General features: G+C 46.7%; 1 protein-coding gene across 1 annotated transcript in view; it reads right to left on the bottom strand.

Moving 5' to 3' along the window:
* FRMPD2 (FERM and PDZ domain containing 2) overlaps positions 1-26,318 on the bottom strand; it is a 125,914-nt gene that overhangs the window by 76,910 nt on the left and 22,686 nt on the right. Inside the window, exons 2-10 of the mRNA XM_050803147.1 lie at positions 25,164-25,289; positions 22,635-22,792; positions 18,375-18,440; positions 15,783-15,974; positions 13,997-14,129; positions 13,223-13,310; positions 11,630-11,759; positions 9,531-9,602; positions 5,167-5,341 (exon numbers count right to left, since the gene is read on the bottom strand). Of these exons, the coding sequence (XP_050659104.1) occupies positions 5,167-5,341; positions 9,531-9,602; positions 11,630-11,759; positions 13,223-13,310; positions 13,997-14,129; positions 15,783-15,974; positions 18,375-18,440; positions 22,635-22,792; positions 25,164-25,289 (1,140 nt within the window). The remainder of the gene's footprint in view (positions 1-5,166; positions 5,342-9,530; positions 9,603-11,629; positions 11,760-13,222; positions 13,311-13,996; positions 14,130-15,782; positions 15,975-18,374; positions 18,441-22,634; positions 22,793-25,163; positions 25,290-26,318) is intronic.

Genomic DNA, 26,318 nt, shown 5'->3' with positions numbered 1-26,318 from the left:
ACAGTTTCTGGCAATGAGGGTGGCACCCTAACAGGCTGGACACTCCACTCACTCCAGCCTATGGATGAGATGCCGAGAGGCCTGACAAAAGTCTGCAAAACGTGGGGATTCTTTCCAAAGCCAGCTTTCCCAAATATCTATGGGTAGTGCCTGGCTAAGAGAAGAGGGTAAAAATTTTTTCTTGTCCCTTCTTTTCTAAATTTGAATTGGCAGGAGAAAAACATTTGTAAGAATGTTCTCTGAATTGTGACTTTTGTGAATTTGGTTCTAGGTTCTAACAGAAATAGCTCTTTGTTTTTCTTAATCTCTGTCTTCTGTGTGATTTACCACAAGGATAAAAGTTACAATAAGACTCTCCTTTCATCTTGTTTTATGTCTCAAGAGCTCTGCAGCCAGTGAGGATATCTTCTCTGGTCTCCACCAGCCGGGCCGTGGAGAGATTGTCGGGTTTGCATCAGACGGCTAGCCAGCTGACTGGGAGTCTGAAACACGAAGCGTCTCCTTGTCCCAGAGTGCCAGCTCCCAGGGGAATTTGTCTCAATTGTTTCAACCTCCACTACCTTGTTAACAAGGAGGGCCTTTGTTTTATATCTTTGGGAGAAATGTTGGATCTCGATGGGGGTACTGCAGTTTTCACACTCTTTTTGTGGAAGCCTCTTGCATCCATGGTTAAGCCATAAAAGGCTACTGGCTTTGAGTCACAATTGAAGTGGCTATACCTTTGGATATTTGGACTTTTATATTTAAAAGTATTTTTTAGACAGTTCTCATCCTGACAACTGTCCTATTGGGACATGTGAGATCTGGCTTGATAGAAGAAAACACACACTTTTATAAATTAACTATTTTCTCAGAAAAACAGAACTAACCTAAATGTTTTTCGAGTTCAGGTGATCTGGTATAATTTTTGGTAAACATAGAAGCTAGTTTAAGTTTTTTGGTTCAACTAAAACAGGCATGTGTGGAGACTTGTCAACACTAAACATAATACAGACATATCACTTCTATCTGGATTTATTGAGCAAAAGTGTAAGTATGTTTAAGATGGTAAAATTATAAATGTAACCTAAGAATGAAACACACAGTAAAAATAAATTGCTTGATGTGTGACAAATGTGACAATGAGAAAAGAGAGTTAAAAAAAAGCCGTATGTTTTAACTTTTAGGTCCTCTGTTTCTGTGGTATTTTTTAATACTTGCCTGATTTACTAAACAATAAAAATGACTTAAGATAATGACTACATTTGTTTAATGTCTAATGGAGTTTTCATAAACAATTCAAACATAATTGTTAAAACCAAGTGAATTGATAAATGTAAGTGTAAGTAAAATAGAATATAAGTAAGCTTTACAACAATGATTATGTTTTATAAGATACATTTACCTAAAATGGTTTACAAAATCTTTTTGGTTACTTAAAACCTTAAAGTTATAGTACGTTGAATGAAATGATGAATATTCATGTAATAGACTATTTCCAAAGATATAATGCTGAAACATTAGTTGTTGAACATAAGTTTAAGCTTATAAACTTTTGTCTGCTCACTGCAGAAGAACAAAAGATATTTGGGTCTGTTAATTAAAATGCTGTGTGCTACACTGAAAAAATGTGCTATGAGGGAGCATATATTTCTAGATGTTATAAAATGATGTTTTCACAAATTTGTAAAAGGCAGTTTATGATTGCTTACTTTCTAGTTTTCTGGTTTTCATTAGAAATTAAAGTTACCAAGAGTTTTTAAATTTCAATTACTATGCGTAATTCTGTATACAAAGTGTACAAAAAAGTAAGATATGTTTGGGTGAGAAAAGTTATAAGGAAGATATGAGAATGTGTTTTTATTTGTTGTTTTTTAAAAAAGTAATTTTCTCTAGTTGGAGGTTAGTTAAGGATTGCTTCAAAACGAATAAAGAAAAAAGTGATATTAATAAAACTAAACAAGAACATTATAAATAGTTTGAGAAAATTGCAAAAGGTTTATGGAAGATGAATATTATGAAAGAAATTTTTGTGTGATCGAGGTAATTAAAATTAGAAGAAAATTCTTTATTTATGTTTTTCTAAAACTTGAGCCTTAATATCAAAAGCATACTTGTGAAAAACTATTATTTTGTCTTCTCTGTTAATAAAATAAAGTTATATTGCAGTATTAGCCTCTGCTGTTAATATTAATATAAGATGTTTTTCCTTAACTTTTTAGTAATTGGCCTAGAAAAAAAAGATTTTGTGTTTTATCAAAATAGTTTCTTGTGCTCTCTGCTGTGTTTTATTAGGTCTTTGATTAGTTAAAAAAGTGAGTCTTCTCAATACTAAAAGAGCTAAGTTGTGACCATTATGTATTTGCCTTTTGAAGCCTTTTAATTATCACTCTGGTTATATGAATGGCAATTATTTCACAATGACCTGTGATTCTATTTTGATCAAGAGTTTTAAACCTTTTGACAGCTTTGACACCTTCCCAAAATCAAATTCTAAATTGAGTCTTTTTGACCTTGAATTTACTTTGGGTTTTCCAGCTGGACCCTTGAAAGCAACAAAGGATATGTCCCTCACCTTGTAAAAGAGATATTAAACTAATTGGGTTTATTCAATATTTTAAAATGCATGGGAAACATTGTCCAATAACAAGTGGTAAGAAAACTTTAAGTTATATCTACAAATATAGTTTTGATATAAATGTTCCTAAAATTGTACAAAATTGCTAGAACTCCCGTATGGCTTAGTATAATATTTGGTTATTATGTTAAAATGATATATGCCATAGAAATAACCAAATTTCTCTGTCAATTGCTGGTTATAATAAAATCTCCTCAGATTTGTAACCATGACCATTCTAAGTCCTTGTCATCCATGGAATATTATGGTGTTGATACTTTTCTAAACGCCCTTGCAATCAGCTACAGTCCAAAAATTGCTTTTTCTTCAAGGAGGTTCACAGAAAGGATGGAAAGAATTCTGACAAGTTACAGGTTTCTGGTAACTTCAAGATAAAACCATTGGACTAAGGAAAAATGTCCGGGACACTAAAGAAACTAAGTTTGTGAAACTGCTAACCAAGATCAAGCAGAACAAGAATTAATTACATGAGGCTGAATGAATAGATGAAAAAGAATAATGGGTTTTTATAATTTTTACTTGAAATTTCACTGGTTCTTTAAGTGTTTTGTTTTCTAGATTTAAGGAAACTTTTTCCTTGTACGTTATCTATAGTTTACAACAATATAATAAAGTGCACTCTTGTGAACAAAATTAAAATATTTGCTTTTTCTCCCTACCTAATCCAACCAGAATTCTAAAACTAACCATAAGTATTCTTATTTTTATGATAATATAGTTATTTATATAAGTTCAATAAAAATATGCTCTCTTTAAAACAGGATACAATATTTAAAATTGGTTATATTACTAAGGCTTTGACTTGGATGTCATATTTGAAAATGCACATAGTTACCTCAGCCAAACTGAGGTTTGTCTTGATTTGGCCTCCTAGCCTTATGAGACTTTTAAAAGTCCAGGCTGAGATTCTTATCAAAAGTTCTAGCAGAACAAGCTTCAAAGGAGCCTGCGTGGTCAATCACTATTCTTGATACACTTACGTAAATACTCAGGCCAAACTTGATGAGGCTAAACTTACTTAGCAAGCAAATTTGTCTTATTGTGATTATCTTTAGTAAAAATGGGGGTAACTGTAGATAAGAAATTATGCTTCTGAAGGAAGGTGAAAACTGTATTACACCTGTTATCTGACTGTAGTCCTGTTTATTGCTTTTGTGTGTTTCTAATCTACCTGTAGACTGAACTGGACCTTGAATTCTCCTTGTTTCCTCCAGTATCTGGAGAACTAAGAACAAGAACTGCTCTGTTCCTAAAGCCCTATAAACTGAAACTGGACAACTCGATGTAAAATTCTAGGAACAAGTCTCCCGCCTGATGTGCGAGCTACACAGAGAGTTCACCAAAATGCCCATTGATGGTCTAGTACTTCGAAATGACCACCAACACCTAGGAAACAGAACAATGAACTCCAGAAAGACTTAGCCTCAGAGCCACTCCTTCCAAACCTCCATGTTGCTTAAATGAAGCTGAAAGAGGTTTTGACATCAACTCCTACTTGCTGGTCATTTCCCTTCAACACGAGACTAGAACGACCAGGAAAGGTCCATCCCAGCACCGAGGAATAATCAAAACCTAACCACAGGATGATCCGGTAGTGATGCTTTCAGAACAATAACTTGATTGGAGAAATGTAAACATTATCAATACCAAAATAAGTCACTTATATTTAACCCTACTAAAACGGAGCTGGGAGGCCGTGAGGGGGGTCACTCATGCTCTATACCTATAATGAAAAATACCATAGAAATTTTTTTCCAAACCACAGCTTGCTACATGAGTCACACAATGACAGACAGCAGCACAAGGACGGCTAGGCTACACAAGCACAGCTCGCCACTCACACAAGAACACTTGCCTGACACTGCTTTCACTAATGAACTGACGTCAACTCCTGCAATAAGCCCTCGGAACTGATCATCGTCTAGTTTCAAAACAACTCGCATGTACTTCTCTCTTGTGTCTATAAAGGCTTGCCCTTGTCCAACCTCCTTAGATGCATCTATAGTTCACTACAGCATGTGGATCCTAGATTGAAATTTCCTGCTAATTCCCAAATAAACTCATTCTTTGGAGAGCCCGTCTCTCTCCACTGTTATTTTAGGTTGACAGCAGAAATAAAGAGTCTCTAATGGAACGTCAGAGAGGGAAGAGGGTATAGAAACCCTTTTTCTTGTATATTTAGAATGGAATCTTAATTAGGCTCCTAGGGTCAGGGTACTGGGTCCCCATTAGTACTGCATCATTAGATGGAAATGCTTTTAACATTTGCCTGTTTGTCTAACTTCAGTGCCCTGAGATCAATCAACCAGATCCAGCAAGCCACAGAAACCCACATCTTACACTCATTATTTCCTGACAATCTTCTGCACTTGCTTGATGCTTTATCCATGAATACTTGAAGCCCTCATCATGCTGACTAATGTCTAGGTATACAAAGGGAGGCACCCAAGTCTCAAACAGTTTTCCCAGAAGAAACAGAGCTCAGGTACCCAGACACCCGAGTTACTGGAGGCACCAGGCCAGCTGGGAGTTGCCCACGAGATGCTTACCTTTCATATATGCCAAGCCAAAGTAGATGAGTTCCTCAAGCTTGGCAAAGGACATTACAGCATTGAAGACAGCTCCCACTGTTGACTCGACATCACATTTTACCTCCAGGTGCTGCCCGTTCAGCAGGACCACACAGAGGTCCCTGAGAGCCAAATAGGATTTCCCTTTTTTGGTCTGAAAACAACAATAGTATCAATTATACTGTAATTATAAGTCATTGAGCCTTTAGTGTGTGCTGGTTACTGTACTAAGCACTTTACACACATTGTTTCACTTAATTGACAAACAACTCTAAGAGATGAGTATATTTACAGTTCCTATGCAGCAGATGAGAAACCGAGGCTCAGAAATGGTAAGAGTCTTGCCCAGGGTTTGCAAAGTTTGTAAAGCAGGAATTGAACTCAAATCTGAGCCTTCTGCCAGGCTCAGCAGGGGCCAGGAAAGCTGGGAGGCCCGTCTGACTGATGTCTTTCCCCTGCAGAAATCCCAGCTGCCCCTTGGGTTCTGCTTCCTAAGAAGGTCACCCAGGGCCCTCATCAATGAATCGTATGGCCCTGGATCATTCTGTCGATCTGACATTGTCTCCCCAGGCTCCAGCAGAGCACAGGTTAATTAATTCTAAACTTCAGAGAGAATTTGGGTGGGTGCATATCCAATGAAGAGACAGAGTTGGAGCAAGGGGATTACCTAGACTCTAGAAATGGGTCAGCAGAGCCAAAGAGCCTCCAGAGTCTGCCTTCTGCTTCTTCATCTCCCACCACAGCCCCACCCAGACCACTGTCGCCTCGGCTCAGCCTCCTGGACAGTTCATCACCAGGCAGCTGCCTGGGCCATTCTGCCTGTGTCTTTGCACATATAATACCCACTGCCCCCAGGGCTCTTCCATTCCCTCCCCACGTGGCAAACTCCTATGGGTCTGTCTGGTCAGGCTCTGAAGCCCTTGTCTGTGGCTCTTCCTTAGTCTCCCCATGTCCCAAATCCCAGCCTGGACCTCCCCCGGGAAGTTCTCTTTAGAAGGCAGTCATGGAGAGACACTAGCATATGTGGCCTTAGTGCCATCGAGACCATGCCTGCGGTCACACCCTGACCCTCCTGGCACCCAGGGGCAGCCTACGCACTCCAAGGGCCAGAACAGCTCTGCGGACCCTGTGGGAGGGGGTTTCCCACAAGTTGCTGGGCAGAACTGATCACACAGGCACACTCCACGCCACCTCGGTTCCCACACTTGCTGCACACCTGAGTCACCTGAGAGGTGAGGGGACCACCCCCAAGATGGTTCTGTCAGCCTGGCACAAGGCCTGGGAAACCAATATCTTGTAAAGCTTCCCAAGTTGATTCTGCGAGGGCCAGGAAGGCTGGGAGGCAGATCTGACCCGCTTCTTTCCCTTGCAGAAATCCCAGCTGCTTCCTGAGATGGCTGCCCAGGCCCTCAGTGATGAATCGTATGCCCGCAAGTGATGGGCCCCTGCTTGGGTCCAGTGCTCTGAAGCTGCCCTCTGGGCACTCTTAATAGCTGTGTCTTGGAATGTGTGTTTTCTAAGTGAAGTCCCCAGGACAATGAGCGTGTATACAAAGCTTCGACTTTCAGCAGTCCTGCCTCCCCCCCTCCTTGGAGGGTTCTGGCTGCCAACTCCTCTGCTCTCTGAATCCCCAGGCCTGGCCCAGCCTCCCCTGCCCCTTCGTCCTCCCCACACAGTGACCTCTGCTGCCCTCCACTGAGGGCAGCCATGGCTCTCACTGCCCCCTAGTGATGCCCTCCTCAGGGGCTGGTGGAGGAAAGGTCCCAAGTAGGCACATGCACCCAAGGCGTGTCAGAGCAACCATGACAGTGGCTGTCCCCACCAGCATCAAAGCTCTTTCCATGGGCGATTCAGCAGGGAGAAGCCTCTCACCCACCCAGCTCCCAAGCCAGGTACCAAATGTATCTCCATACAAAGGGTGTAACCCCTTGGAGGACCACTGATTGTCTGGACCGGGGCAGCAGAGTCATGGGAAGGGAGCTTGGGCTTTTTCACCCTGCATGGGGCACGGTGCATGGATCCAGCAACTGGTGTGACAAAGTCACAGGGCAGGGTCCCAGGTATCTGCAAGGGTCTCTGTCTACCTTGTGAATATCCCTATGCCCAAGAGAATGTGACATTAAACAGCAAATAAAAAATAAAAACACCATGACATGCTGAGACAGAGAAAGTACACATGGAGAAAAAAGAAAATGTTTTATATTTCAGCTCCTCTGGTGGCTGCTTTTGAACACAGGATGCTGCCTCTTCACGTTTCAGTGAGCCTATTTGCCAGTGTTTCCCATGGGACAGTCATGCTGTGAGGGGAATCTGTTTTGTTCCCAACACCCATAGGGAAGCAGAAGGAAAGGGTGTGTGTACGAAGAACTCCACTTAGAGGGAGACATAGAGAGCTACACTGACTGAGGACCATGGGGACAGGAAAGGAGGGGCTAAAGCAACAGGGGCAAATGCTCCAGTCCAAGTCAGACAAACAGACCGAGTGACATAGGAAACCCTGGGAATGGGGCCTCCCCTTTCCCAGGTAAGGGACAGAGGTCCAAAAAGTCTTTTATTGAGGGAGCCCTCGGTCACCCTCATGCCTTTCTGGTACCTTTCTAGAGGCTAGGGTTCAAGATCCCCTCTGAGGATTATAACTAGGCTCCTAGACCTGGTGTGTAGGTCAAGATGCTCGCCCCGGACAGAACTGGGACAATAGCACCGTTTCCATCACCTGGAGTCTTGGTACCTAAGCACTGCACAAGCGTCCCTGCAGAGCAGGGGAAGCTGGCCCCCATCACAGCAGGTCTGGCCCATCTACCTGGTGGGTAGAGGAGTCTCCAGTCATGTAAACCATGTGACCACAGGGATGTCAGGAAGGGGTTCCTGGGTGAATTTTCCTTTCTTCCCCTCAGCTGAGGGCTGGTGATTTGAAGGGGATGGGCAGAGGTGGGACTGGCCTGAGGAGGCCATGGCCCTCTGACTTGCAAACCCCATACAGGAAGTGTCTTCAGAAAGTTGTAGACCTCCAGAGTGAGCCACCCTGACACCCCCAGCCCCTCACACACCAGTCTCCTTAAGTTTAGCATTTTCATGCTTTGGGTAACTCAATCTTGCATACTTGGGGTGTAAAAGTTATCATCCCACTTCATACTTTTTGTGTCAGTGCAGAGGGACCAGGCACACAGTGGGTGCCCAGTCAGCGTGTGCTACATGAATTGATGCAGTTGGTCATTGCATAGGAATTGGAGGCCCGGGTTAGGCGGGCATCCCACTTGCACTGACCAGTTTGTTTCAACACTTTCAGGACTCAGGTGTAGAGGGAATGATGTCAGTGCACTGAAACAGACATTCCCTTGACAGGGGAGTATATGGAAGCTGGGATTCAATGGGATTTTGCTGGAGTGAGCCAGAGGTGGGCTCATTGGTGCTCTTCAGTGCAGGAAGGACAAGTGGTAGGTGATGCAGGAGCCTGGGAGGAGAGAGCGTCTAGCCACGCCCCACTCTAGCCCTGCCTCCAGGAGGCCCTGAACAGAGGCCCAGAAAGCCAAACTGACAATGTGTGCGCTTCCAGCCCTGGGGGTTGGGGAGATGGGAAAGGCTCACATTCAAATACTTAACATTGACTGAGAAGCTCCCGGCCCCAACTGGGCCCTGGACAACAGAGATATGGACCTGAACATGGACAGATACGTCCTGGGGAGCTCAGGGTGAGACCAGCCGCACATGGGGCTCTGCAGGGGACATGCTCAGGCTCTGGGGTAGGGAAAGGACAGCCCACACAGTATTTGCCCTTCCTGAAAAGCCCACATGGCTCACTCTTTGTCTTCACCCAGTCTTTGTTCACAAGATGCCTCCCCAGAGCCACTTCCCCATCTAAAAGAGCATACTGTCCCTCCTACCACCTGCCATGCTCCATCCTCTTCCTTTCTTCATTGTTTTTTGTTTTTGTTTTTGTTTTTATCACAAATCACTACCTTGCATTCTTTTATATTTATGCATTTGACTGTCTTTGCCTCCTCCTTCTAGAATGTAATCTCCACATGAAAAGGACTTTGTTTCATTCACAGCATAGGTGGGGGCCTAGAATAGTGCCTGGCACCTGGTAGATGTTTCACAGCGTTCCCTAGCTGAGGCTGGGAGGACCAGCAGGACTCAGCTGGAAGTCACATGGGGCCCCTTTAACAGGCCAAAGGGAAAACAGCAGCAGTGGGAGGTAGTGATGTTTCTGGCAGGGGTCTGGGGGAAACTGAATGTCACTGGGGTGTCCCCACGTGAGACCCCATTCAGAAACAATTGGCCTCCCGCAACTGCCCACTTCCCTCACCACCCTCCATCCCTGCCCAGTCTAGCCCAGTAGTTACCACAACCGATCCCGGCAGATGTAGTGTCGTCGGGGCCTCTCCAGCCAACAGGATGAACTCTGGCCTGGAAAACTGGAGGAAAACAGTCACACATGGTAGAGAAGACGACAGATTCCAGGCTTTAGGTCTGGGCTTCCCCCATGATGCACCTCTGCAGCCCCCACCAGCACACATTCCCCAGAGCCAGCAGGAAACAGGCCAAAATGGGGCTGACCCGGGCTGAGGCCCTAGCTAAACGGTGCATCTTGGAGCAGAAGTCTTACAGGTGGGTAAAGGGTATCAGCAACGTTCTGGCTCTTAAGTTGGGTACAGGGGTGTTCGGGGTGAATTATAAGTTTCTGTTTTTGTATTTTTTTTTTGTTTTTTGTTTGTTTGTTTGTTTGTTTTTTTGAGGCAGAGTCTTGCTCTGTCGCCCAGGCTGGAGTGCAGTGGCCGGATCTCAGCTCACTGCAAGCTCCGCCTCCCGGGTTTACGCCATTCTCCTGCCTCGGCCTCCCGAGTAGCTGGGACTACAGGCGCCCGCCAGCTCGCCCGGCTAGTTTTTTGTATTTTTTAGTAGAGACGGGGTTTCACTGTGTTAGCCAGGATGGTCTCTATCTCCTGACCTCGTGATCCGCCCGTCTCGGCCTCCCAAAGTGCTGGGATTACAGGCTTGAGCCACCGCGCCCGGCCGAATTATAAGTTTCATAATTCACACAGAACTCCATCTTTTGTATGTATAAAAAGTATAAAATGTATTGTATAATATAAATATAAATGCAATAAAAATATTTTTAAAAAACAAAAACACTTTTAGATTTAGATGAGCTGAAACGTTTTCTAGCTCTAGATGTTGAATCAACAGCTTAGTGGGCAGCTCTTGTTCTCAGTGTACTTGTATTACACTTGACCCAGAAAATACTGCAATACCATCACTAGCTAGACCCAGCTATCCCCCTGTGGGGGGCATATTCTCAACCCATTTTACAGGTGAGGAAATTGAGGCTCCTCACCTTTGAAAAAAAAATGCTTAAGAAGTTCATCTGAGTCATATAACCAGCAAGTGATAGGGTTGGGTGGGGCTTCTATAGTGCCCTCGAGGGTACCTAGCAGGACTCTTGTCCCAAGAGGCCAAAATTCCAGCCCAGAAGTGACTTGTGTCCAACAAGAGTTCCCAACAGAAGTATATTTAGTGAGTGATCAGGAAGAAAAGCCAAAGGAGGTGGACAAGGCCTCTCAGAAGCCCTCTTCACACCCTCCACCAAGTTCGTGGAGGCCAGAGAAGGGCCTAGGAGGACAGTGGGGGCCGGGCCAGGGTATGGGAACCATAGGCCAAACAGGAAGAGGGACATCCTGAGGCTGTTTGGAGCTCAGCTCAGTCGAGGGGGCTTTAACTTTGACAGACAGAGAGGCACATTTCCTCTAACGCTATTATCCTCTTCCTTTCTTCATTGTGTTTTTTTGTTTCTGTTTTTGTTTTTATCACAAATCACTACCTTGCATTCTTTTATATTTATGCATTTGTCTGTTTTTGCCTCCTCCTTCTAGAATGTAATCTCCACATGAAAAGGACTTTGTTTCATTCACAGCATAGGTGGGGGCCTAGAATAGTGCCTGGCACCTGGTAGATGTTTCACAGCGTTCCCTAGCTGAGGCTGGGAGGGCCAGCAGGAGTCAGCTTAGGGTTACCCAGCTGGAAGAATGACTCTCTCCTCCCTAAAGAAGTCCTCCCTGCGGCCCTGGATCTGTGCTCCTGCCTTTCACCTGTGCAGAAGGCCCCTTCCAAACACATTCTGCCTTGTCAGCTCTCGAATCACATAGCACGCTCTGCCACCACCCTGCGCAGGGTGGCTGCAAACTTCCTCTAGGGTGGGACCCAATGTCTTCAACCCTACATCCTACACAATGTCCCCCACAGAGCCTGCCCCAGCAAGACCACAAAGTGAATGCCTATGCCCTAACTTGCAAATTTCAGGTTTATGTTGGTCCAATCCTATAAACCTCAGCCCAGGGAAGTTATCCCCTAGATGACCTGGCCCATTTTCAGCCACTGTGCCAGCCACCCACAGCTCCCTGCTCAAGCCTCCTTGAGGAGTGCCCTTCAGCCTTCTTTTGCTTACCTTGCTCCTTCTTTGCAGAAAACCCTTTTGAGGAGTTGTTGGCCATGAGCTATCTGCTGCCGAGTACACAGATCCAGAGCTGAGCCTCCGGCCCTCCTGCTGGTCCTGGGGATCTGCTCCTGAAAGAGCGCTAGCCAGGGGTTGAGAAGGGGTGAAGCACTTAGCAACTACAATGGTTTCCATTGCATGAAAGACCACCCACACAGGGGCTCAGCTGGGCAGGGTGCACCCAGTGATGCATGTCACCTTCTCCCCCACCTATGGGGGAGTTACATCCACTTTTCAACTGACGGAAGCTGAGGCCTGGAAAAGCCAGGCTGCACAGCCACTGGGGTGTGGTGGGGTTGGAGGTGCAAGGCACAGTCAACTTCTCCACCCCATGGCTCTGCCTCTCTGTTTGTGGTGCCAGGACCACAGGTCTAGAGCAACCACCCAGCAGGTCATGGGATTGCAGTGGTTCTGGCTTCTTTAGAATTTGATATATTGCTCAAAATATTTTGACAATAAAATATATTGTTTAAGGAATCAGGGGGTAAAAATTGTTTTCATTTGGGAAAATAAAGTTTTAAATGGCAGGAAAAAATAATTGCAAGATAAACTCTACAATATCCAATCAGGGCTCCAACTGTGGATTTGACATCAACTATGACAAGACACCGTTACAGCCCTCAACAGTCAATATGTGAATAAATAAATCACCCGAACTTCAAAATGAACAAGATTCCAGGTCCAGGAAGACATGAGCCCATCTAGGTTTTGATCTGATTCAAGCATCCTAAGTTAGACAAGTGCAAAAATGTCCACAATTCTTCTCCCTGATCTGTACCCTTTGCAATCCGACTTTGCATCCTCCTGCCATCAAGAGAAGGAGTCTATTTCCTACTCCTTGAAATGGGGCTGGCCTTTAGGCTTGACTTGGCCAACAGAATGATGTGGAAATGATGGAAGGCCAGTTATGAAGGCTTTATGCACCTCACCCTCCTCTCTCCTCTCTTCTCTCTCTCTCTCTCTCTCTCTCAGTTCCTCTCTCTCAGTTCTGCCATTGTCACGAGAACAATCCTAGGCTGACCTGCTGATGGAGGAGAGCCAGAGCTTCCCAGACAATGGCCATTCATCCCCCAGGAGAGGCTGGCTAGCCGAGCTGAAGATAGTCACAGATGCAGGAAGTCTTTCAGCAGAGTCTAGAAAACCTCTCAGCTGAGCACAGCCTAAATGACCAACTCACAGAATCATGAGCTAAATATATAATTGTTGCTTTTAGCCACTGTGTTTTGTGGTTGCTTGTTATGCAGCATGATATGGCAATGGATAATGGCAACAATATTGAGGCATGCTGTCGCTCCGCCACTCGGCCTGAGTATGGTTCCCAGAGGAAACAGGATGCCTTGACAGCACAGCTGCCACCAGGCCCCCATCATCTTGGCTTTGGATCTGCTTAAATGTGGCTTCTTCAACTGCTAATGGAACAGCATTGGCATTTTCTGGAGGAGCAAGAGGCTTCTCATTAATAATCAGTAAAGAAATAAGGTACCGTAGCCCCCACACCTATGTCTCACATCAAGTTCACTGCACCCTGCAGGCCTTGCTGCTTACCGGTTAACAAGGAGGCTGCAGTGACTATGTGTTGAGGTGCTCCAATGGGGATCTGGTGAGCTCTGGGTCTCCGTGCTTCTTTCTGAAACTAACCAAGCAACATGGTAGAGGGCATGGGCAGAAACTAACCAAGCAACATGGTAGAGGGCATAGGCTTTCTTAAATCAGGCATCCCAGAGCATGAATGGCATCATGACTTACTAGCTGTGTGACCTTGGTGAAATTACTTAACCTCTCTGAATCTGTTTCTCATGTAGAAAACAAAAAGGACAGTTATAGAGGGTTGGAGGGAGAGTCATAAGGGAAGATAAAGCCTAATGGCAAAGTGCACCTTGTTTTAGAGACAACAAACAATAACATTAATTTAAAAAAAAAGCTCAGATTTAGTTGAAAAGTAGAGAACAGTAGATTTGAAGATTATTCCAAAAACCACTCTTTTAACACACCCAGAACAATAACTGAAAAAAAATCAAGTTTTTCTTTTCTTATTGTTTGTTTTAATTTGGATTTTCTCAACTTGGACAGTTAGAACTCATTTTTAAAGTTTTCATTTGATATAAATAACTGCGTTAAGTTGTGTCCCCAAATGAGACTTTCCTGGGAACACAGGTGAGTCCTAAGCTCAGCCCCTTCTCTTCAGTGGCTTCCTGAAAGAGTGGCACTTACATAGGCTTTCTCTGTCATCACAATGTGAATGTGTGGCCCATACAGGGCAGGAAACAATAGAATTGGTACCATCGACCCACGCAGGGACTGCTCAGGGCACGTACCCACCTCTGCAAGGATGCAGACACTCCGAGGCCTGTGCCGCTGGGCTCTCACTGCTTGTCCCATGCAGCCTCTTCCTGAGCAGGTAGCTTCTGTTCTGCTGCACAGAGGAGCTTTCCTCCACAACTCTTCTCTCCACCTGGGGGACAAGTGCATCCCACATCCACATACCAAGATAAGGAGGGGGCGTTTTTATAGATACATGCAAACTGGCTGTCAGACTGAATCAATGTGGAATTGTCTGCCCTACACAGTGAGCACCTAATGATGTGTTCTCTGGCACCCAGAATGTGCTCTGTACCCATCCCCCACATGCACCCTGAAGGCACTTCACCCCCCACTCCAGACCTGCGCACTCACACACATCTGTGCCTTTGTTCATGCATTCCCTCTTGTGGGCACAGAAGCTCCTCTGTGCCCACAAGACCCAGAACTGTGTCCTCTCTACTTCTAAGCCTCTCCACCTCTGCCCTCTGATCACCTTCCCTTATCACTGCACTCACACCTGGCTGTGTTGCGCCGTGTTCCCTGAGTGTGCTGCTTGTCTGTCTCCCCCAACATCTCTGTGTGCTTTACGCACTGCCATAGCACACCTAATGCAGTGCCCAGTGAATGCTGGTAAGTGACTGACATCTACTTTGCAGGTCCCTGATGGAAATGTTGCAGGTCAATACAGTGTCTATCCAAGGGCAATGGCACACCAGTGGATGGTAGACTTCAGTATCTTTCAAATAAATATAGTCCGCTTTCCCCAACAAATCCTCTGGCTCAATTCACAGGAGCCACAGGTTCCCATGCCAAGAGAGAAAGGGTCCAAGAAGGAGACCTTCTCTGATGGAAGAGGCCTTCTCTGATTGACTGTTGCCACTATCCACCTTGCTGTCCCCTCATCGCCATCCACATGGCCCCTCATGAATCCTGGTCTCAGCTCTCCAACTTGTCCCTGGACAAGTGCAGCCACCCAACTGGTCTCTAGCTTACCTGCCTTTGGTTCCTCCCAAATACAAACTTCCTTACATTTTGTGCCATAGGCACCTCACTTGCCCATCCTACCCCAGCTCCACCCGGGTCTCATGGGGGACCAACTCCAAGGTGCCATTCCTGCACCAGAGCTCCCCAGGTGGCCAGGCTGGGCCTGTCTCCAGCTGAGACTTTATCCTTCAACTTGTCAGCTGTACTACCATCACTCCCCTCTCCCAGGAACATTTCCCCAATAAATAACTTGCACAAGAATCCCTGTCTCTGGGTTAGCTTGGAGGGAATCCAACCGAAGCCAGATGCCTCCCATGTGCCACGCCCCTTGCTGCACTCTGGGGAGTGCACAGGGCAGCAAGCAGCACAGTGTGACAAGCACAACAAAGGACCCCCTGCAGGTATAAAATAGCAGAGGGGAGGGTACCCAGGGACCACAAAAACGAAGTCAGGGAAGGCTTCTGTGCAGAACCTGGAGTTGAATTTTGAAAAGAAAACTGAATCATGGGTTCTAAACATGATTGCTTTATGTAAGGAGGCACTCGCCAAGATATCAAGGGTCTTACCCATGTGAGAAACTGGGGCTTGCCCAAAGGTCTTTGTCAGCACTGCCCAATAGAACTGCAATGACAAGAATGTTCTAGATCCACCCTGTTCAATAGGGTCATCATCTGCTACAAGTGGCAACTGAGCACTTGAAATGTGACTGATTAATTTAATTTTTTATTTTATTTTAGTTAATTATAATTTAACTAATTCAAATGTTAATAGCCACACAAGGCCAGTGGCTACTGCTTAAAAAACACGGTTCTCTACTGACCTCGGAAATGGTGCCCAGAACCAAGCCAGCCAGCTTTCTAATGTGGAGACCGGCAGGGGCTGGGTAGACAGACACTTCTTTCTCATGAACTCGACAAGCTTCCAGAACCGATTGCAATGTGCACCGCCGGTGAGGCTGGTCTTCACACATGGTCAGCAGGATGGAGTGCAGGGGCTCCCGGAGCTGCAGGGGCTGGAGGCAGATAGGGCCGGTGAGAGGAGAGAGCAGTAAGAGCTGCTGCTGCGAGGCAGCACCTTGTCAGGCAGGCCTTGGAGACATGGAAATGGGTGTTCCCACAAGCACCAGAGCAGATGCCTGCTCCTTCTGGAGAGTTTAAGGACACACAAGATCCATCACTGAGGCCGTAAAGTGCAGAGCAATCATCTCTGCATCAGTTCTGTGTTGCCGGCTGCTTTCTAAACCAGAACACCCTTCTGCCCAAGCGTGTTTGGAATGCTGATGAAAAATAGATGCTTTGACAAGATGGATTTCCACCTGTGCCAAGCACCCCAAATCAAACCAGAGGTCAGCCTTTCACTCAAGTTCACCTGCGCAGCTTGTCATTGCATCCAGTCACTCATGGGGTCTCACTGGGCCTTTCCCCCGGAATGTGAGCTCCAGGGACATACAGACTGTGGCCTATTCCTGTTCACTTCACAACAGCCAGCAGTCAGCACAAATGCTCAATCGTTGCTGGTTGAACTTTATGTCACGTGTACATATCGGCAAAAGAAAACGGAAGCATCTTATAAGCATTTCCCTCATGCATTTAAATGATCACAATTCATATGAGAAAGGCCTCAAATTCAGATTCAAAATCAGACTGTTTATCAAGTGCAACCCACACTGCAGGTCACTTTCCAGATAAAGGCTGCACTACCGCTTCTTGCCAGGGAGCATCAGCTGTGAGCACCTATCTCTGTATACAGCCAAGCTGCTGAGTCCTGCCGTCACAGTAAATCCAGCCACACCAGATACAGTCCCTGCCTTCAGGAAAATAATGGTGTGAAGAAAGAGACGGTCACTAAAAGAGACAAAGACCATAGAGGATGACGAGGGCTTTGACCTTGGGAAGCACAGGCCATGGCACTAATGTAAAGGAAGGGGCTTAGCCAAGGCTAGGGTTAACCAAGAGGAAAGTGGGGAGTGAGGTGCTGGTGAAGGGATCAGTGTGTGCAAAGGCATGAAGATGCAGATAAGCTGACACGCATCTGAAGGGAAGGGGATTATGAGCAGGACAGGGGCCTGGGGGAAAATGGCAATGTAGGGTCCCTTGTTCAAAATTATTAAGAATTCCAAGACAGGGATAGCAGAGCATTAAACTAAATGCAGGACCCTGTGCTAGGACACAGGGTCACACATCCAGGACACACATCCAGGAAGCCGGTCCTGATTCTGGCAGAGTGCCAAAGGGGAGCCAGACGGAAGAAGGGACCCTATCCTAGGCTCCAGGTGTGTCTCACTGAGAAGCCAGAAGGCAACCCCATGGGCAGTGAGGCGTTACAAAAGGTTGCACATGACAGTGGCGAGCTGGTCTCTCTTTTAGAAAGACCACCCAGGAAGTGCCGGATGTTGAATTGGAGAGGATAGGGTGAGTAGAAAGAAAGGCAGGAAGGAAGGAAGGGAGAAGGGAGGGAGCCAGTCTGGCCGGGTCAGCTGGGCAGGGCTCTCCAGCATGTGTTCTTGTGGCATCGGTCTCTAAGGAATTGTTATAGTGTCAAATGGAAATGTATACAAACACTTCTATTCTGTAGTCAAAAATTGTGTAAAATATTAGGATATTTTTGTGTATATCTTTTTTGAGAGGGTTTTGCTCTGTTGCCCAGACTGGAGTGCAGTGATTCAATCTCCACTCACTTCAACCTTCCCCTCCCAGTCCCCAGGGTTTAAGCGGTTCTCATGCCTCAGTCTCCCGAGTAGCTGGGGCTACAGGCAAGCACCACGACACCTAGCTAATTTTTTTATTTGTAGTAGAGATGGGGTTTTGCCATGTTGGCCAGGCTGGTCTCGAACTCCTGAGCTCAAGTGGTCTGCCTGCCTCAGCCTCCCAAAGTGCTGGGACTGTAGGTGTGAGCCACCATGCCCAGCCAGGATAAAGTTTAAAAGTTTCTAAGCTTTAAACCTTCTTGTAGTCTTTAAAAAATGACTTTAAAAACTATTTGAGAGGGAGATACTGTAGGGAGCATTTACCCAAATCTGTTGAGCCCAGAAGCCTTTTTCAGGGAAGCATCTCACTTTGGGAAGGGCTGTTTTAAAGCCTTTTAAAAAATATATGTAAATCTGTATCTTCAGTGTCTATAAAATTCTCTAGCTTGCTATTAATACTTCCCCTGAGTGGAGATGGCCAAACTTATCTTGCTTGCCAGTCCCAAATTGTGGCTGCCTGGAGTGCTATGTTGAGTAGGATTCTGAGGTTGTTTCTGCACTAGCAGGAAGGAGTCGTGTGATGAGTTCACAATGCCTGCCTAGGACCTAGAGGAGGGGAGAGTAGTGGTATATGTGCTCAGTAAATGTGGTCCCTGCCCAGGAGAACACCACTAAATAAACCCAAAGACGTAGCCTGGCAAGACTTGAAGTATCTTGTTTACAAACCTGATGTGGTGGAACATGAAACCCTGCCGACCAGTAGAGGGTCATTCCTAAAGAATAGACGTGCATCTGCCCAAAAGAAGAGTACATGATTAGATCCCAATCATCTCTCTTATTCCATAGCTCTGCAAGAAAAATACAACCCAATTTCCACATGAACAGACACTGTTGTCTGGCTAGTCCAGCACCATCTGCAACTCCCTTGACCCTTGTTCCCTTCTACTTCGGAGGCTAGAAAGCCAGAAATTTGCTTTCTAGCAGAAACCATGACACTCAATATTGGTGAAAGGCATGAGAGAAATCTGTTAGGGGGCTTCTGATAAGGCTTTTGCTTTACTGACAAAAGGACACATGTGACTGGACCCACACTTTCCCCTTTGTACCTGCCTTGAACATTGATGTGATTGATACATGGAGTCTTTGCAGCCATTCTGTGACAATGAGGCAGCAAGAATAGGATAGAAAACCAGCCACTGGGGAAGGTAGAATGGAAATACACAGCCTGGATCCTTGATGACATGAATCGGCTGCGACCAATCCCTAGACCTCTTGTTAAGTAACTAATAACCATATATTTGGCCCCGGCCATTGTATTTTAGGCCTTCTGTTTCCATAACACATTGTGGTTCAGCCTGATTAAAAAGCACTGTATGTTGTCAAAAAGCAAAATGGTATCATGGAAAGAGCATTGTCTGACATCTCTGACCCTCGGTTTCATCATCTTAAAAATGAGTATTCTGCCTGAATTCTAATAAAGATCAAGTCCAAAGTACCCAAAGATGGTAATATTAACTATTATTATTGTTACCATTATTGTTATTATTGGACATAGAGTACTTACAATATACTAAGCTTTGTTCTAAGTCTTTTACCCATATAAACTTATTTAGTCCTCACTGCAATCCTGTGACATAGTATTTGAATTGTTCCCACTTGGCTACATGACCTCTGGATTATACCAGTCCTCAATCAATGACAGTTGGTTTTTATTGTGGGGCTTCTATTATAACTGACAAGGCACATTTACCTTAAGATCTCTCTTCTCAGGAAATGGTTTTTGGGACTTTAGAAGGAAACAATGAGGTAATGAAACATTGCATGTAAAAACACACAGTTATTTGAGCCACCCACTGGGTTTAATATAAGTGGTTTTAGTTTTTGGTTTTGGTTGTTTACATCCTCAAGGTCAAGATATGTGTTCAATGTCACCTGTGACAACTCATTAGCTCTCATCTTTGTTTGAAATTATATCCTGAAATCAGCTCCCATCCCTCAGATGAACGTGCATAGATACCATGCAAGAAAGTTCACAAGCTGCACCTCCATTTCCAGAGAAAGGACTCGAAAAGCGGGGGCTTGGTAGACAGCCACTTCTTTCTCATTAACCCAACAAGTTCCCAGAACCAATTGCAGTGACTGCCACCTGCAAGGCTGGTCTTCCCACATGGTTAGCACGATGGAGCATAGAGACTCATGGAGCTGCAGGGACTGAAGTGCAGACAGAGCTCCAGCATCCTGAGCACTGCCAGAGGCACCACCCACACCTGGGAGCTCACATGGATTCCAAGGGCTCTGTCTAAAAGTGTCTTAGGGCAAGGCCTTGGCCACAGTGACAAAAGGCTTCATTCAAAATTCTAAATTCAGCCCATTGGTAGATACTGCCAGTAGAGGGTTGGTGAGAAGGATTTTGAAGGCAGCTCCTGGCTCAGTGGGAAAGAACACCATGTTTGATTGGTGATGTCTGCTATGAGCACAGGATGGGGTACTGGCAACACAGATGACTTGTAGTTAGAGACCTGCTCACACCTTCCACCTGACCTGCACCTGGGACTAAGATGCCAAGTAGTTGGGGAAATATGTCAGTGCACTGTTTAGGGCAGATGTTGGTCTGAGGAGGGGGTCTGGGTACACCGTCCCAGCATCAGAACGAGGCCCAGGACTGGGGGAGGATTCTGAGCACAGCCTGTCCAGGGACCATTCTCCTAGCTCATAGCTGCCCAACCAACCCCTCATGGACCCATGCCAAGTTGGATGAAGAGAGGGGCCTGTAATGAATGGAAAAGGACAGTGATGAACAGAACTAAGTGTTAGAGATGATGTAAGAGATCAAGTAACCTGGTCACTCTGCCTCCTGGCCTAATAAACAGGGCTTGAGGCTGGTGGCTCTGGCCCCTTAAAGCCCACTCCATTTGCCATGCTTCATATGCCTAGAGCGCTAAACCAATGTTTGGTTAGTTCAGAGCTCAGTCCTTCTCATGCTGGACCTCTTCTAGCTCACACTCACTCTCATGTTCCTGGCCAGGACTCAGCAATACATTTAGCCAGTTCTTAACTCAACCTATTAGCCTTGAATCTATTGGAGTCCGCGTGCCTTTGCCTGGAGGAAAGTGTGCAGGAGGGAGGAACGTATTACTTTCCAGCTCAAAGATGCTCCGGGCAGAGGAGTGACTAGGCCTTCACAAGGTGCTCAATGGAGGCCAACCTGCAATCAGGAGGGTGATGCCTGATCCTCATCAGTGAGTGCTGGGATGGTCAGGGAAGGACTCCAGGAGCACTCAAATTTGTGTTAGCTCAGGTACATCAGAAAGTGGAGCCTGAGGCAAGGGTTAAGTGCAGACCCTTCATTCAGGAGCTGCAATCCCAGGGCAATGAGAGTGTAGAGAAAATGGGAAGGGAGACAGGGACCAATGTGATATGCAGGGTCAAAATGCTGGCCACCTCCTTGCCACAAGCAACAGAGCACAGCCTGAAGTGCAGCAGACAGGGCTTCCTAGAACTCAGGACTTCTCTAGAAAGCTTGCAAGGCTTGCACAGCACAAAACCATCCATGAGAGAAAGAGAAGGGAAAACGTATCCTCTTAGTTCCCTCCAGACTCTCATTTACCACTGGCTAAGTTTACCCCATAAGAAACTAGCTCCCCTGCATTCTCAGGTTGCACTGGCATGGTCTTTTAGCAGTCACGCAGAAATCCCAGTCCCAGGGCTCAAGATGTGACATCTTAGCTGAGTCCAGGGCATAGGTGGCAACTCGGTGTAGGTGGAGCCAAGAGACCCAAACAGACCTGAGAGGCACCCAAGTCTGTGTCCCATCCAGGAATCAGTGATTCAGCCCTGGGGTCCCGGCTGTGTAAGAAGGTATGCGGGCCTGGATGCCAGAGTGACTTCCAGGATGTCAGCAGGGAGGGGGTGCCGGAGCTGGGGTCAGTGGAACTGGAACTCTTAGACCTTCACTTTTGTGAGCTGCCTTAGAGACACGTGGACCCAGATAAACCAAATCTGGAAGCCACCAAGTCCCCATTCTTTGCCTTTCAGAGCCTGGAGAGAAAGCAGCTCCCATTCCATGATGCCTCCCGAGGGTAGCAGTATTTTCACATCTGCACTTTTCTCATGAAAGGGTGAGGAAGAAGAAACAGAACTCTGAGAACACCCACCATGCCCCACCCAGTGTTGTGTGGCTACCTTGCATCATTCTCTCCTTCGAGAGAATTAAAATTCTCTTTGAAATAAAAAATGATGTTTACTGGAAACTTTTGCTGTTCAAAAGCAAAACATGTCCATTGCAGGAAAATCAAAAATCTCCATTGATGTTGCCATCCAGAAACAATCACTGTAGACACTTTGGTGCATGTATTTTTAGAACTTCCTCTCTGTCTCTCTTTCATTCTCTCTAACCAAACTTGGATAATATTATGTGTGCATATATTGAATTTCTTTTCAAGTCATTAAATAAGCTTCTACAGACTCAGTTTAATGCTGTTTTGTCTCATGTCCTCTCCCACTGACTATTTAGCTAGTTTTCAATTTATCACTAATGTCAGCAATACAACAATCAGCATTGCTGCAGCTAAATTTATCTTTACTTGTGCCTTGGAATAAATTCCTAGTTGAGGACGTGCTGGGTCATTTTGAGGTGTCTTGCTGCATACTGCCAACGGTAACAATGTGCCAGACCACTTAACCACAGCTTTTCAACACTTCTTTTTGAATATTGATAATAGCCTGATCAATTAAGCCACATTAACCCCACTTTACCAATGTAGAAATTGGGGCTCAGAGAAGTGCACTTGCCCTTGTCCATGAGCTAGTAAGTTGCTGACAAGACATCCTGGGAATAAAACTCTTGAAACCCATAGAAACCCATAGAATAAAACTCTTGAGAACCAAGCTCTGCAAGGCTGAGCTGAGAGCTGGGGAGGCTGCCACTGGGACAGGCCTTTTCCAGGGCACAGGACTCAGCAGCTGCAGAGAAGCTGCACAGCTTACCTGAGACGCATCAGGCTGCTCATCCTCGCTCTGTCCCTGTAGCAGTTCAGGGGCCTTGAAAGGAGCAGCCTCTATGTGAGAAACATGGCCTTGGAAAGAAAGGTTTCCAGTCGCAGAAAGCAGGGCTGACCAGGGGCAGACCACATAGTCCGAGGAATCTGAAACCAAGCCAGTGATGGGGCTGTAGAGACAGAGCTTCCATCTGGGGGGCCGGCATGGGACTGTGCCCAGCAGGTGCCTGGCAATACCCATCTCTGGGACTGAATGTGAGCAAGACCCGGAGGAGACATGGAACAGAACAAATTCAACCCTGATGCATGGTATACTAAAAGGTGGCTGTGGCCACGGCCAGGAAGTTACCACCTGCACTTAAATTCATCCGTGGCCCAAGAGTCTCAAGGTAAAAGGTAAAGAGAGGGTCAGGCACACCTGGAATTTAGCACAAGCCTGAGTTCTCTAGAGACAGACCAGGACCCAAGGCAGCTGGTCTTCTGAGAGCCCTGTAGCTGTTCATCAGAACCTCCATGGTGGGGAAGAGGGAGAAGATGACACTGAAGGCGTAGGTACACAGCCTCCTCCATCGGCCCACGCTGGGACCCATCGCCCTCACAGAACATGTGTGATCTTTCATGCCAGCAGCCTCTGCTTCATGCACTGAAGCCCCCAAGCACGTGTGACCTCTGAGTTGACACTTCAGTGTGGGCACTCAGCGTTTGTTCTGGAGCTTAATGCCTAGGAGCCCCATAGTCATCCTTGGATACTGCTGCCTTAGGTCTCTCCTGTACTGAGAGCAGTGTGCAGCTTTCTCATTAGAGGGCTCTGAAGAGACACTGCAGGAGGCCTTATCTCTCCCACAGTTTCTAGAGTTTAGTGCAAATGTGAGGCCACCTGGAGGTTGGGCTCTGCACAGAACACATGCTCAAGACATGAGATCCCTTGGCAACCTCAAGGCCTGAACTAGACATATGACCACCTTCTCCAATCTACACAGGACTCTAGCGGCCCTCCTGCCCACACCAACCTCCAGAGAGGTGACTTGCCTGAGCCCACCTACACCCCAAAGGGTCGCCCTGACCCCCACTTGCAGTGCGTGCTCTCCACCTGGCCACCGGTGGCTATTGCCTGGGCCATGACTGCAGACCACCTCTGGCGGGGCACACCAGCAAATTCTACCATCATCATGGGCTGCAAGCACAGCTCCTCCCACAGATCTGAACACCAAACAGGGAAGGGGGCTTCCCTTCAAAGTTTCTCCCTCACTGGCTACCTGCCCTCAGCCTTAGGAGACCCAGCAGCATTTTCTTTTTCTTTTTCTTTCTTTCTTTTTTTTTTTTTGAGACGGCGTTTCGCGGTCTTGTCTCCCAGGCTGGAGTGCAATGGTGTGATCTCAGCTCACTGCAATCTCTGCCTCCCGGGTTCAAGCGATTCTGCTTCAGCCTCCCGAGTAACTGGGACTATAGGTGCACGCCACCTTGCCCGGCTAATATTTTGTGTGTGTATTTTTAGTAGAGACAGGGTTTCACCATGTTGGCCAGGCTGCTATTGAACTCTTGACCTCAGGTGATCCACCTGCCTCGGCCTCCCAAAGTACTGGGATTACAGGAGTGAGCCACCACACCCCACCAGCATTTTCTTATGCCTTACAGTTGTCTTCAAATACAGTTTAATAATTCTTTCTATTAACCTCCCCTGTTTAGAACACAGGGTAGGTCTGCCTTTTTTTTTTTCTTTTTTTTTTTTTTTTTTTTTTTTTGAGATGAGTCTTGCTCTGTTGCCCAGGCTGGAGAGCAGTGGCACAATATTGGCTCACTGCAACCTCTGCCTCCTGGGTTCAAGCAATTCTGTCTTGGCCTCTAGAGTAGCTGAGATTACAGGCGGGCGCCACCACACTCAGCTAATTTTTTTTTTTTTTTTTTTTTTTTTTTTTTTAATGGAGACAGAGTTTCACCATGTTGGCCAGGCTGGTCCCAAACCCCTGACCTTGGGTAATCTGCCCACTTTGGCCTCCCAAAGTGCTGGGATTACAGGTGTGAGCCACCGCGCCCGGCCAGGCCTGCCTTCTGATGGGGCACAGACTAGTGCGACATCTGGTGGACAGAGTGTGGGGGTCTCCTGGGTGACCACCCCATGCCTCTCATCTCTGGTTATGCCCAGAGACAGCCTATGTGCTGTTAGATGCACATAGCACTGCAGCCACTCTCTTCCTAAATCCTCCCAGCTTTGCATGCCTGGAAATGCTGCAACTCCAAGGCAGAAGCAAAGCCTTTCTTTCAACTCTGCCACATGGCATGGGTCCAAGAGACAGGCCTGCCCTCCCAGTGCAGCTCCAAGGGTGGGTGCTATTCGTCCACTCATTCTAATACCTCAGACTAATCACAGATCAAGAAGCAGCAACCTTGTTCTGTGCCCTCAGAGGTTGAAAAGAAAAAATATTTTTTAAAAAAAGCAGTAGCAGCCAGAACTGTGTTAGTGTGGGAAGCTTCACATACAACCCCCTGTGATTTTACCGCCCCAAGCATACTCTCTTACCGTTGCGGAGGTCTTCCAGGAGCTGCTCAGTGGCCAGGAACAGGAGGGACCAGATTTCCTCCTCAGACAGAGCTTCACCCCTGACCTGCAGGGCACTGGCCAGTGTCACAGAGGACAGGCTCATGCCTACGATAAAGACATGCATGTGACAGGGCCCCTGTAATGTCCAGGAACATGTCCGGGCCCATACTCGCCACTCTGGCCCAGCCAGGCATGGTCTGGCCACTCCCCGTGCACCGTGCACTGGCACTGTGTTTTCATCACCTAGGTCTCTGGGGTCAGGCAGAGAGCCAAGCACACAGAGGAGTTAAAGAAACGTTAATTGGGGGACTGGCCAGGCTGGCTGGTCAGTTCTCAGTGAATGAGTAAACAAACAAATTCCCAAATGAAAGGTTAAATGAATAAATACATGAATGACCAAATGAAGCATGAGAACGGCACCTCCCAGCTGGGCGCAAGCTGTTGCAGAGAGTAACCTACACCTGGGTAGTGTGTGGCCTCCTCTCCTTCTCTCTCTGGGGAAGTTAGCTAACCATTTTTGCCTGCCATACATGATTCACATCTTTCATCTCTGGCTGCCACATGCAGAGTTAGATTTGGTGCCAGTACCACCCCTTTCTCCAGCACCTGCCTGAAGTGCAAGAGCGACTCACTAGACAGAAGTATAAGCTCCACATTTCAGAAAGGGGCAGCCTCACAGAGAAACTGGAGGAGGCTGAAGAGGGCTAGTCTTCTCTTCCCTCTCTTCTGGGAAGCAGGGCCTTTAGACCAAAGCTGATGTTTAAATGTCTACCTCCCTGATAAAGCCGCCACCCACTAATCTCCAGAGACCCAGGTGCTGGGTGGCACAGGAAGAAGCCAGGCAGGCTTTTCCTAATCCATTTACATCCTCATTGATCTTTCTCTACAGCCAGAGCTCAAGCAGGGCGGGTGTGCAGTGTGGGGCTAGATGAGGAGCACATAGAGGCACCCCCATCCCCCATTAGCACACTAATCCAAGATCTACCCCCCAGTTGCCCACCTCCCTGCAGACACTTCTGCTACCAGCCTCCTCCAGCCTCAGGAAGAGAGGCAGGTTTCAGGAGAAAGAGGCTTGGTCTGCCACCTCTCCCTGGGGCAGGAAGGGAGGTGCAGCAGGACCCCCTCAGGAAGCTT

This window comes from Macaca thibetana, chromosome 9 (genome assembly GCF_024542745.1).
Source record: "Macaca thibetana thibetana isolate TM-01 chromosome 9, ASM2454274v1, whole genome shotgun sequence".
Lineage (NCBI taxonomy): Eukaryota > Metazoa > Chordata > Mammalia > Primates > Cercopithecidae > Macaca > Macaca thibetana.
Note: the sequence above shows the minus strand (reverse complement) of the source record. Positions and strands in the feature narration are given on the sequence as shown.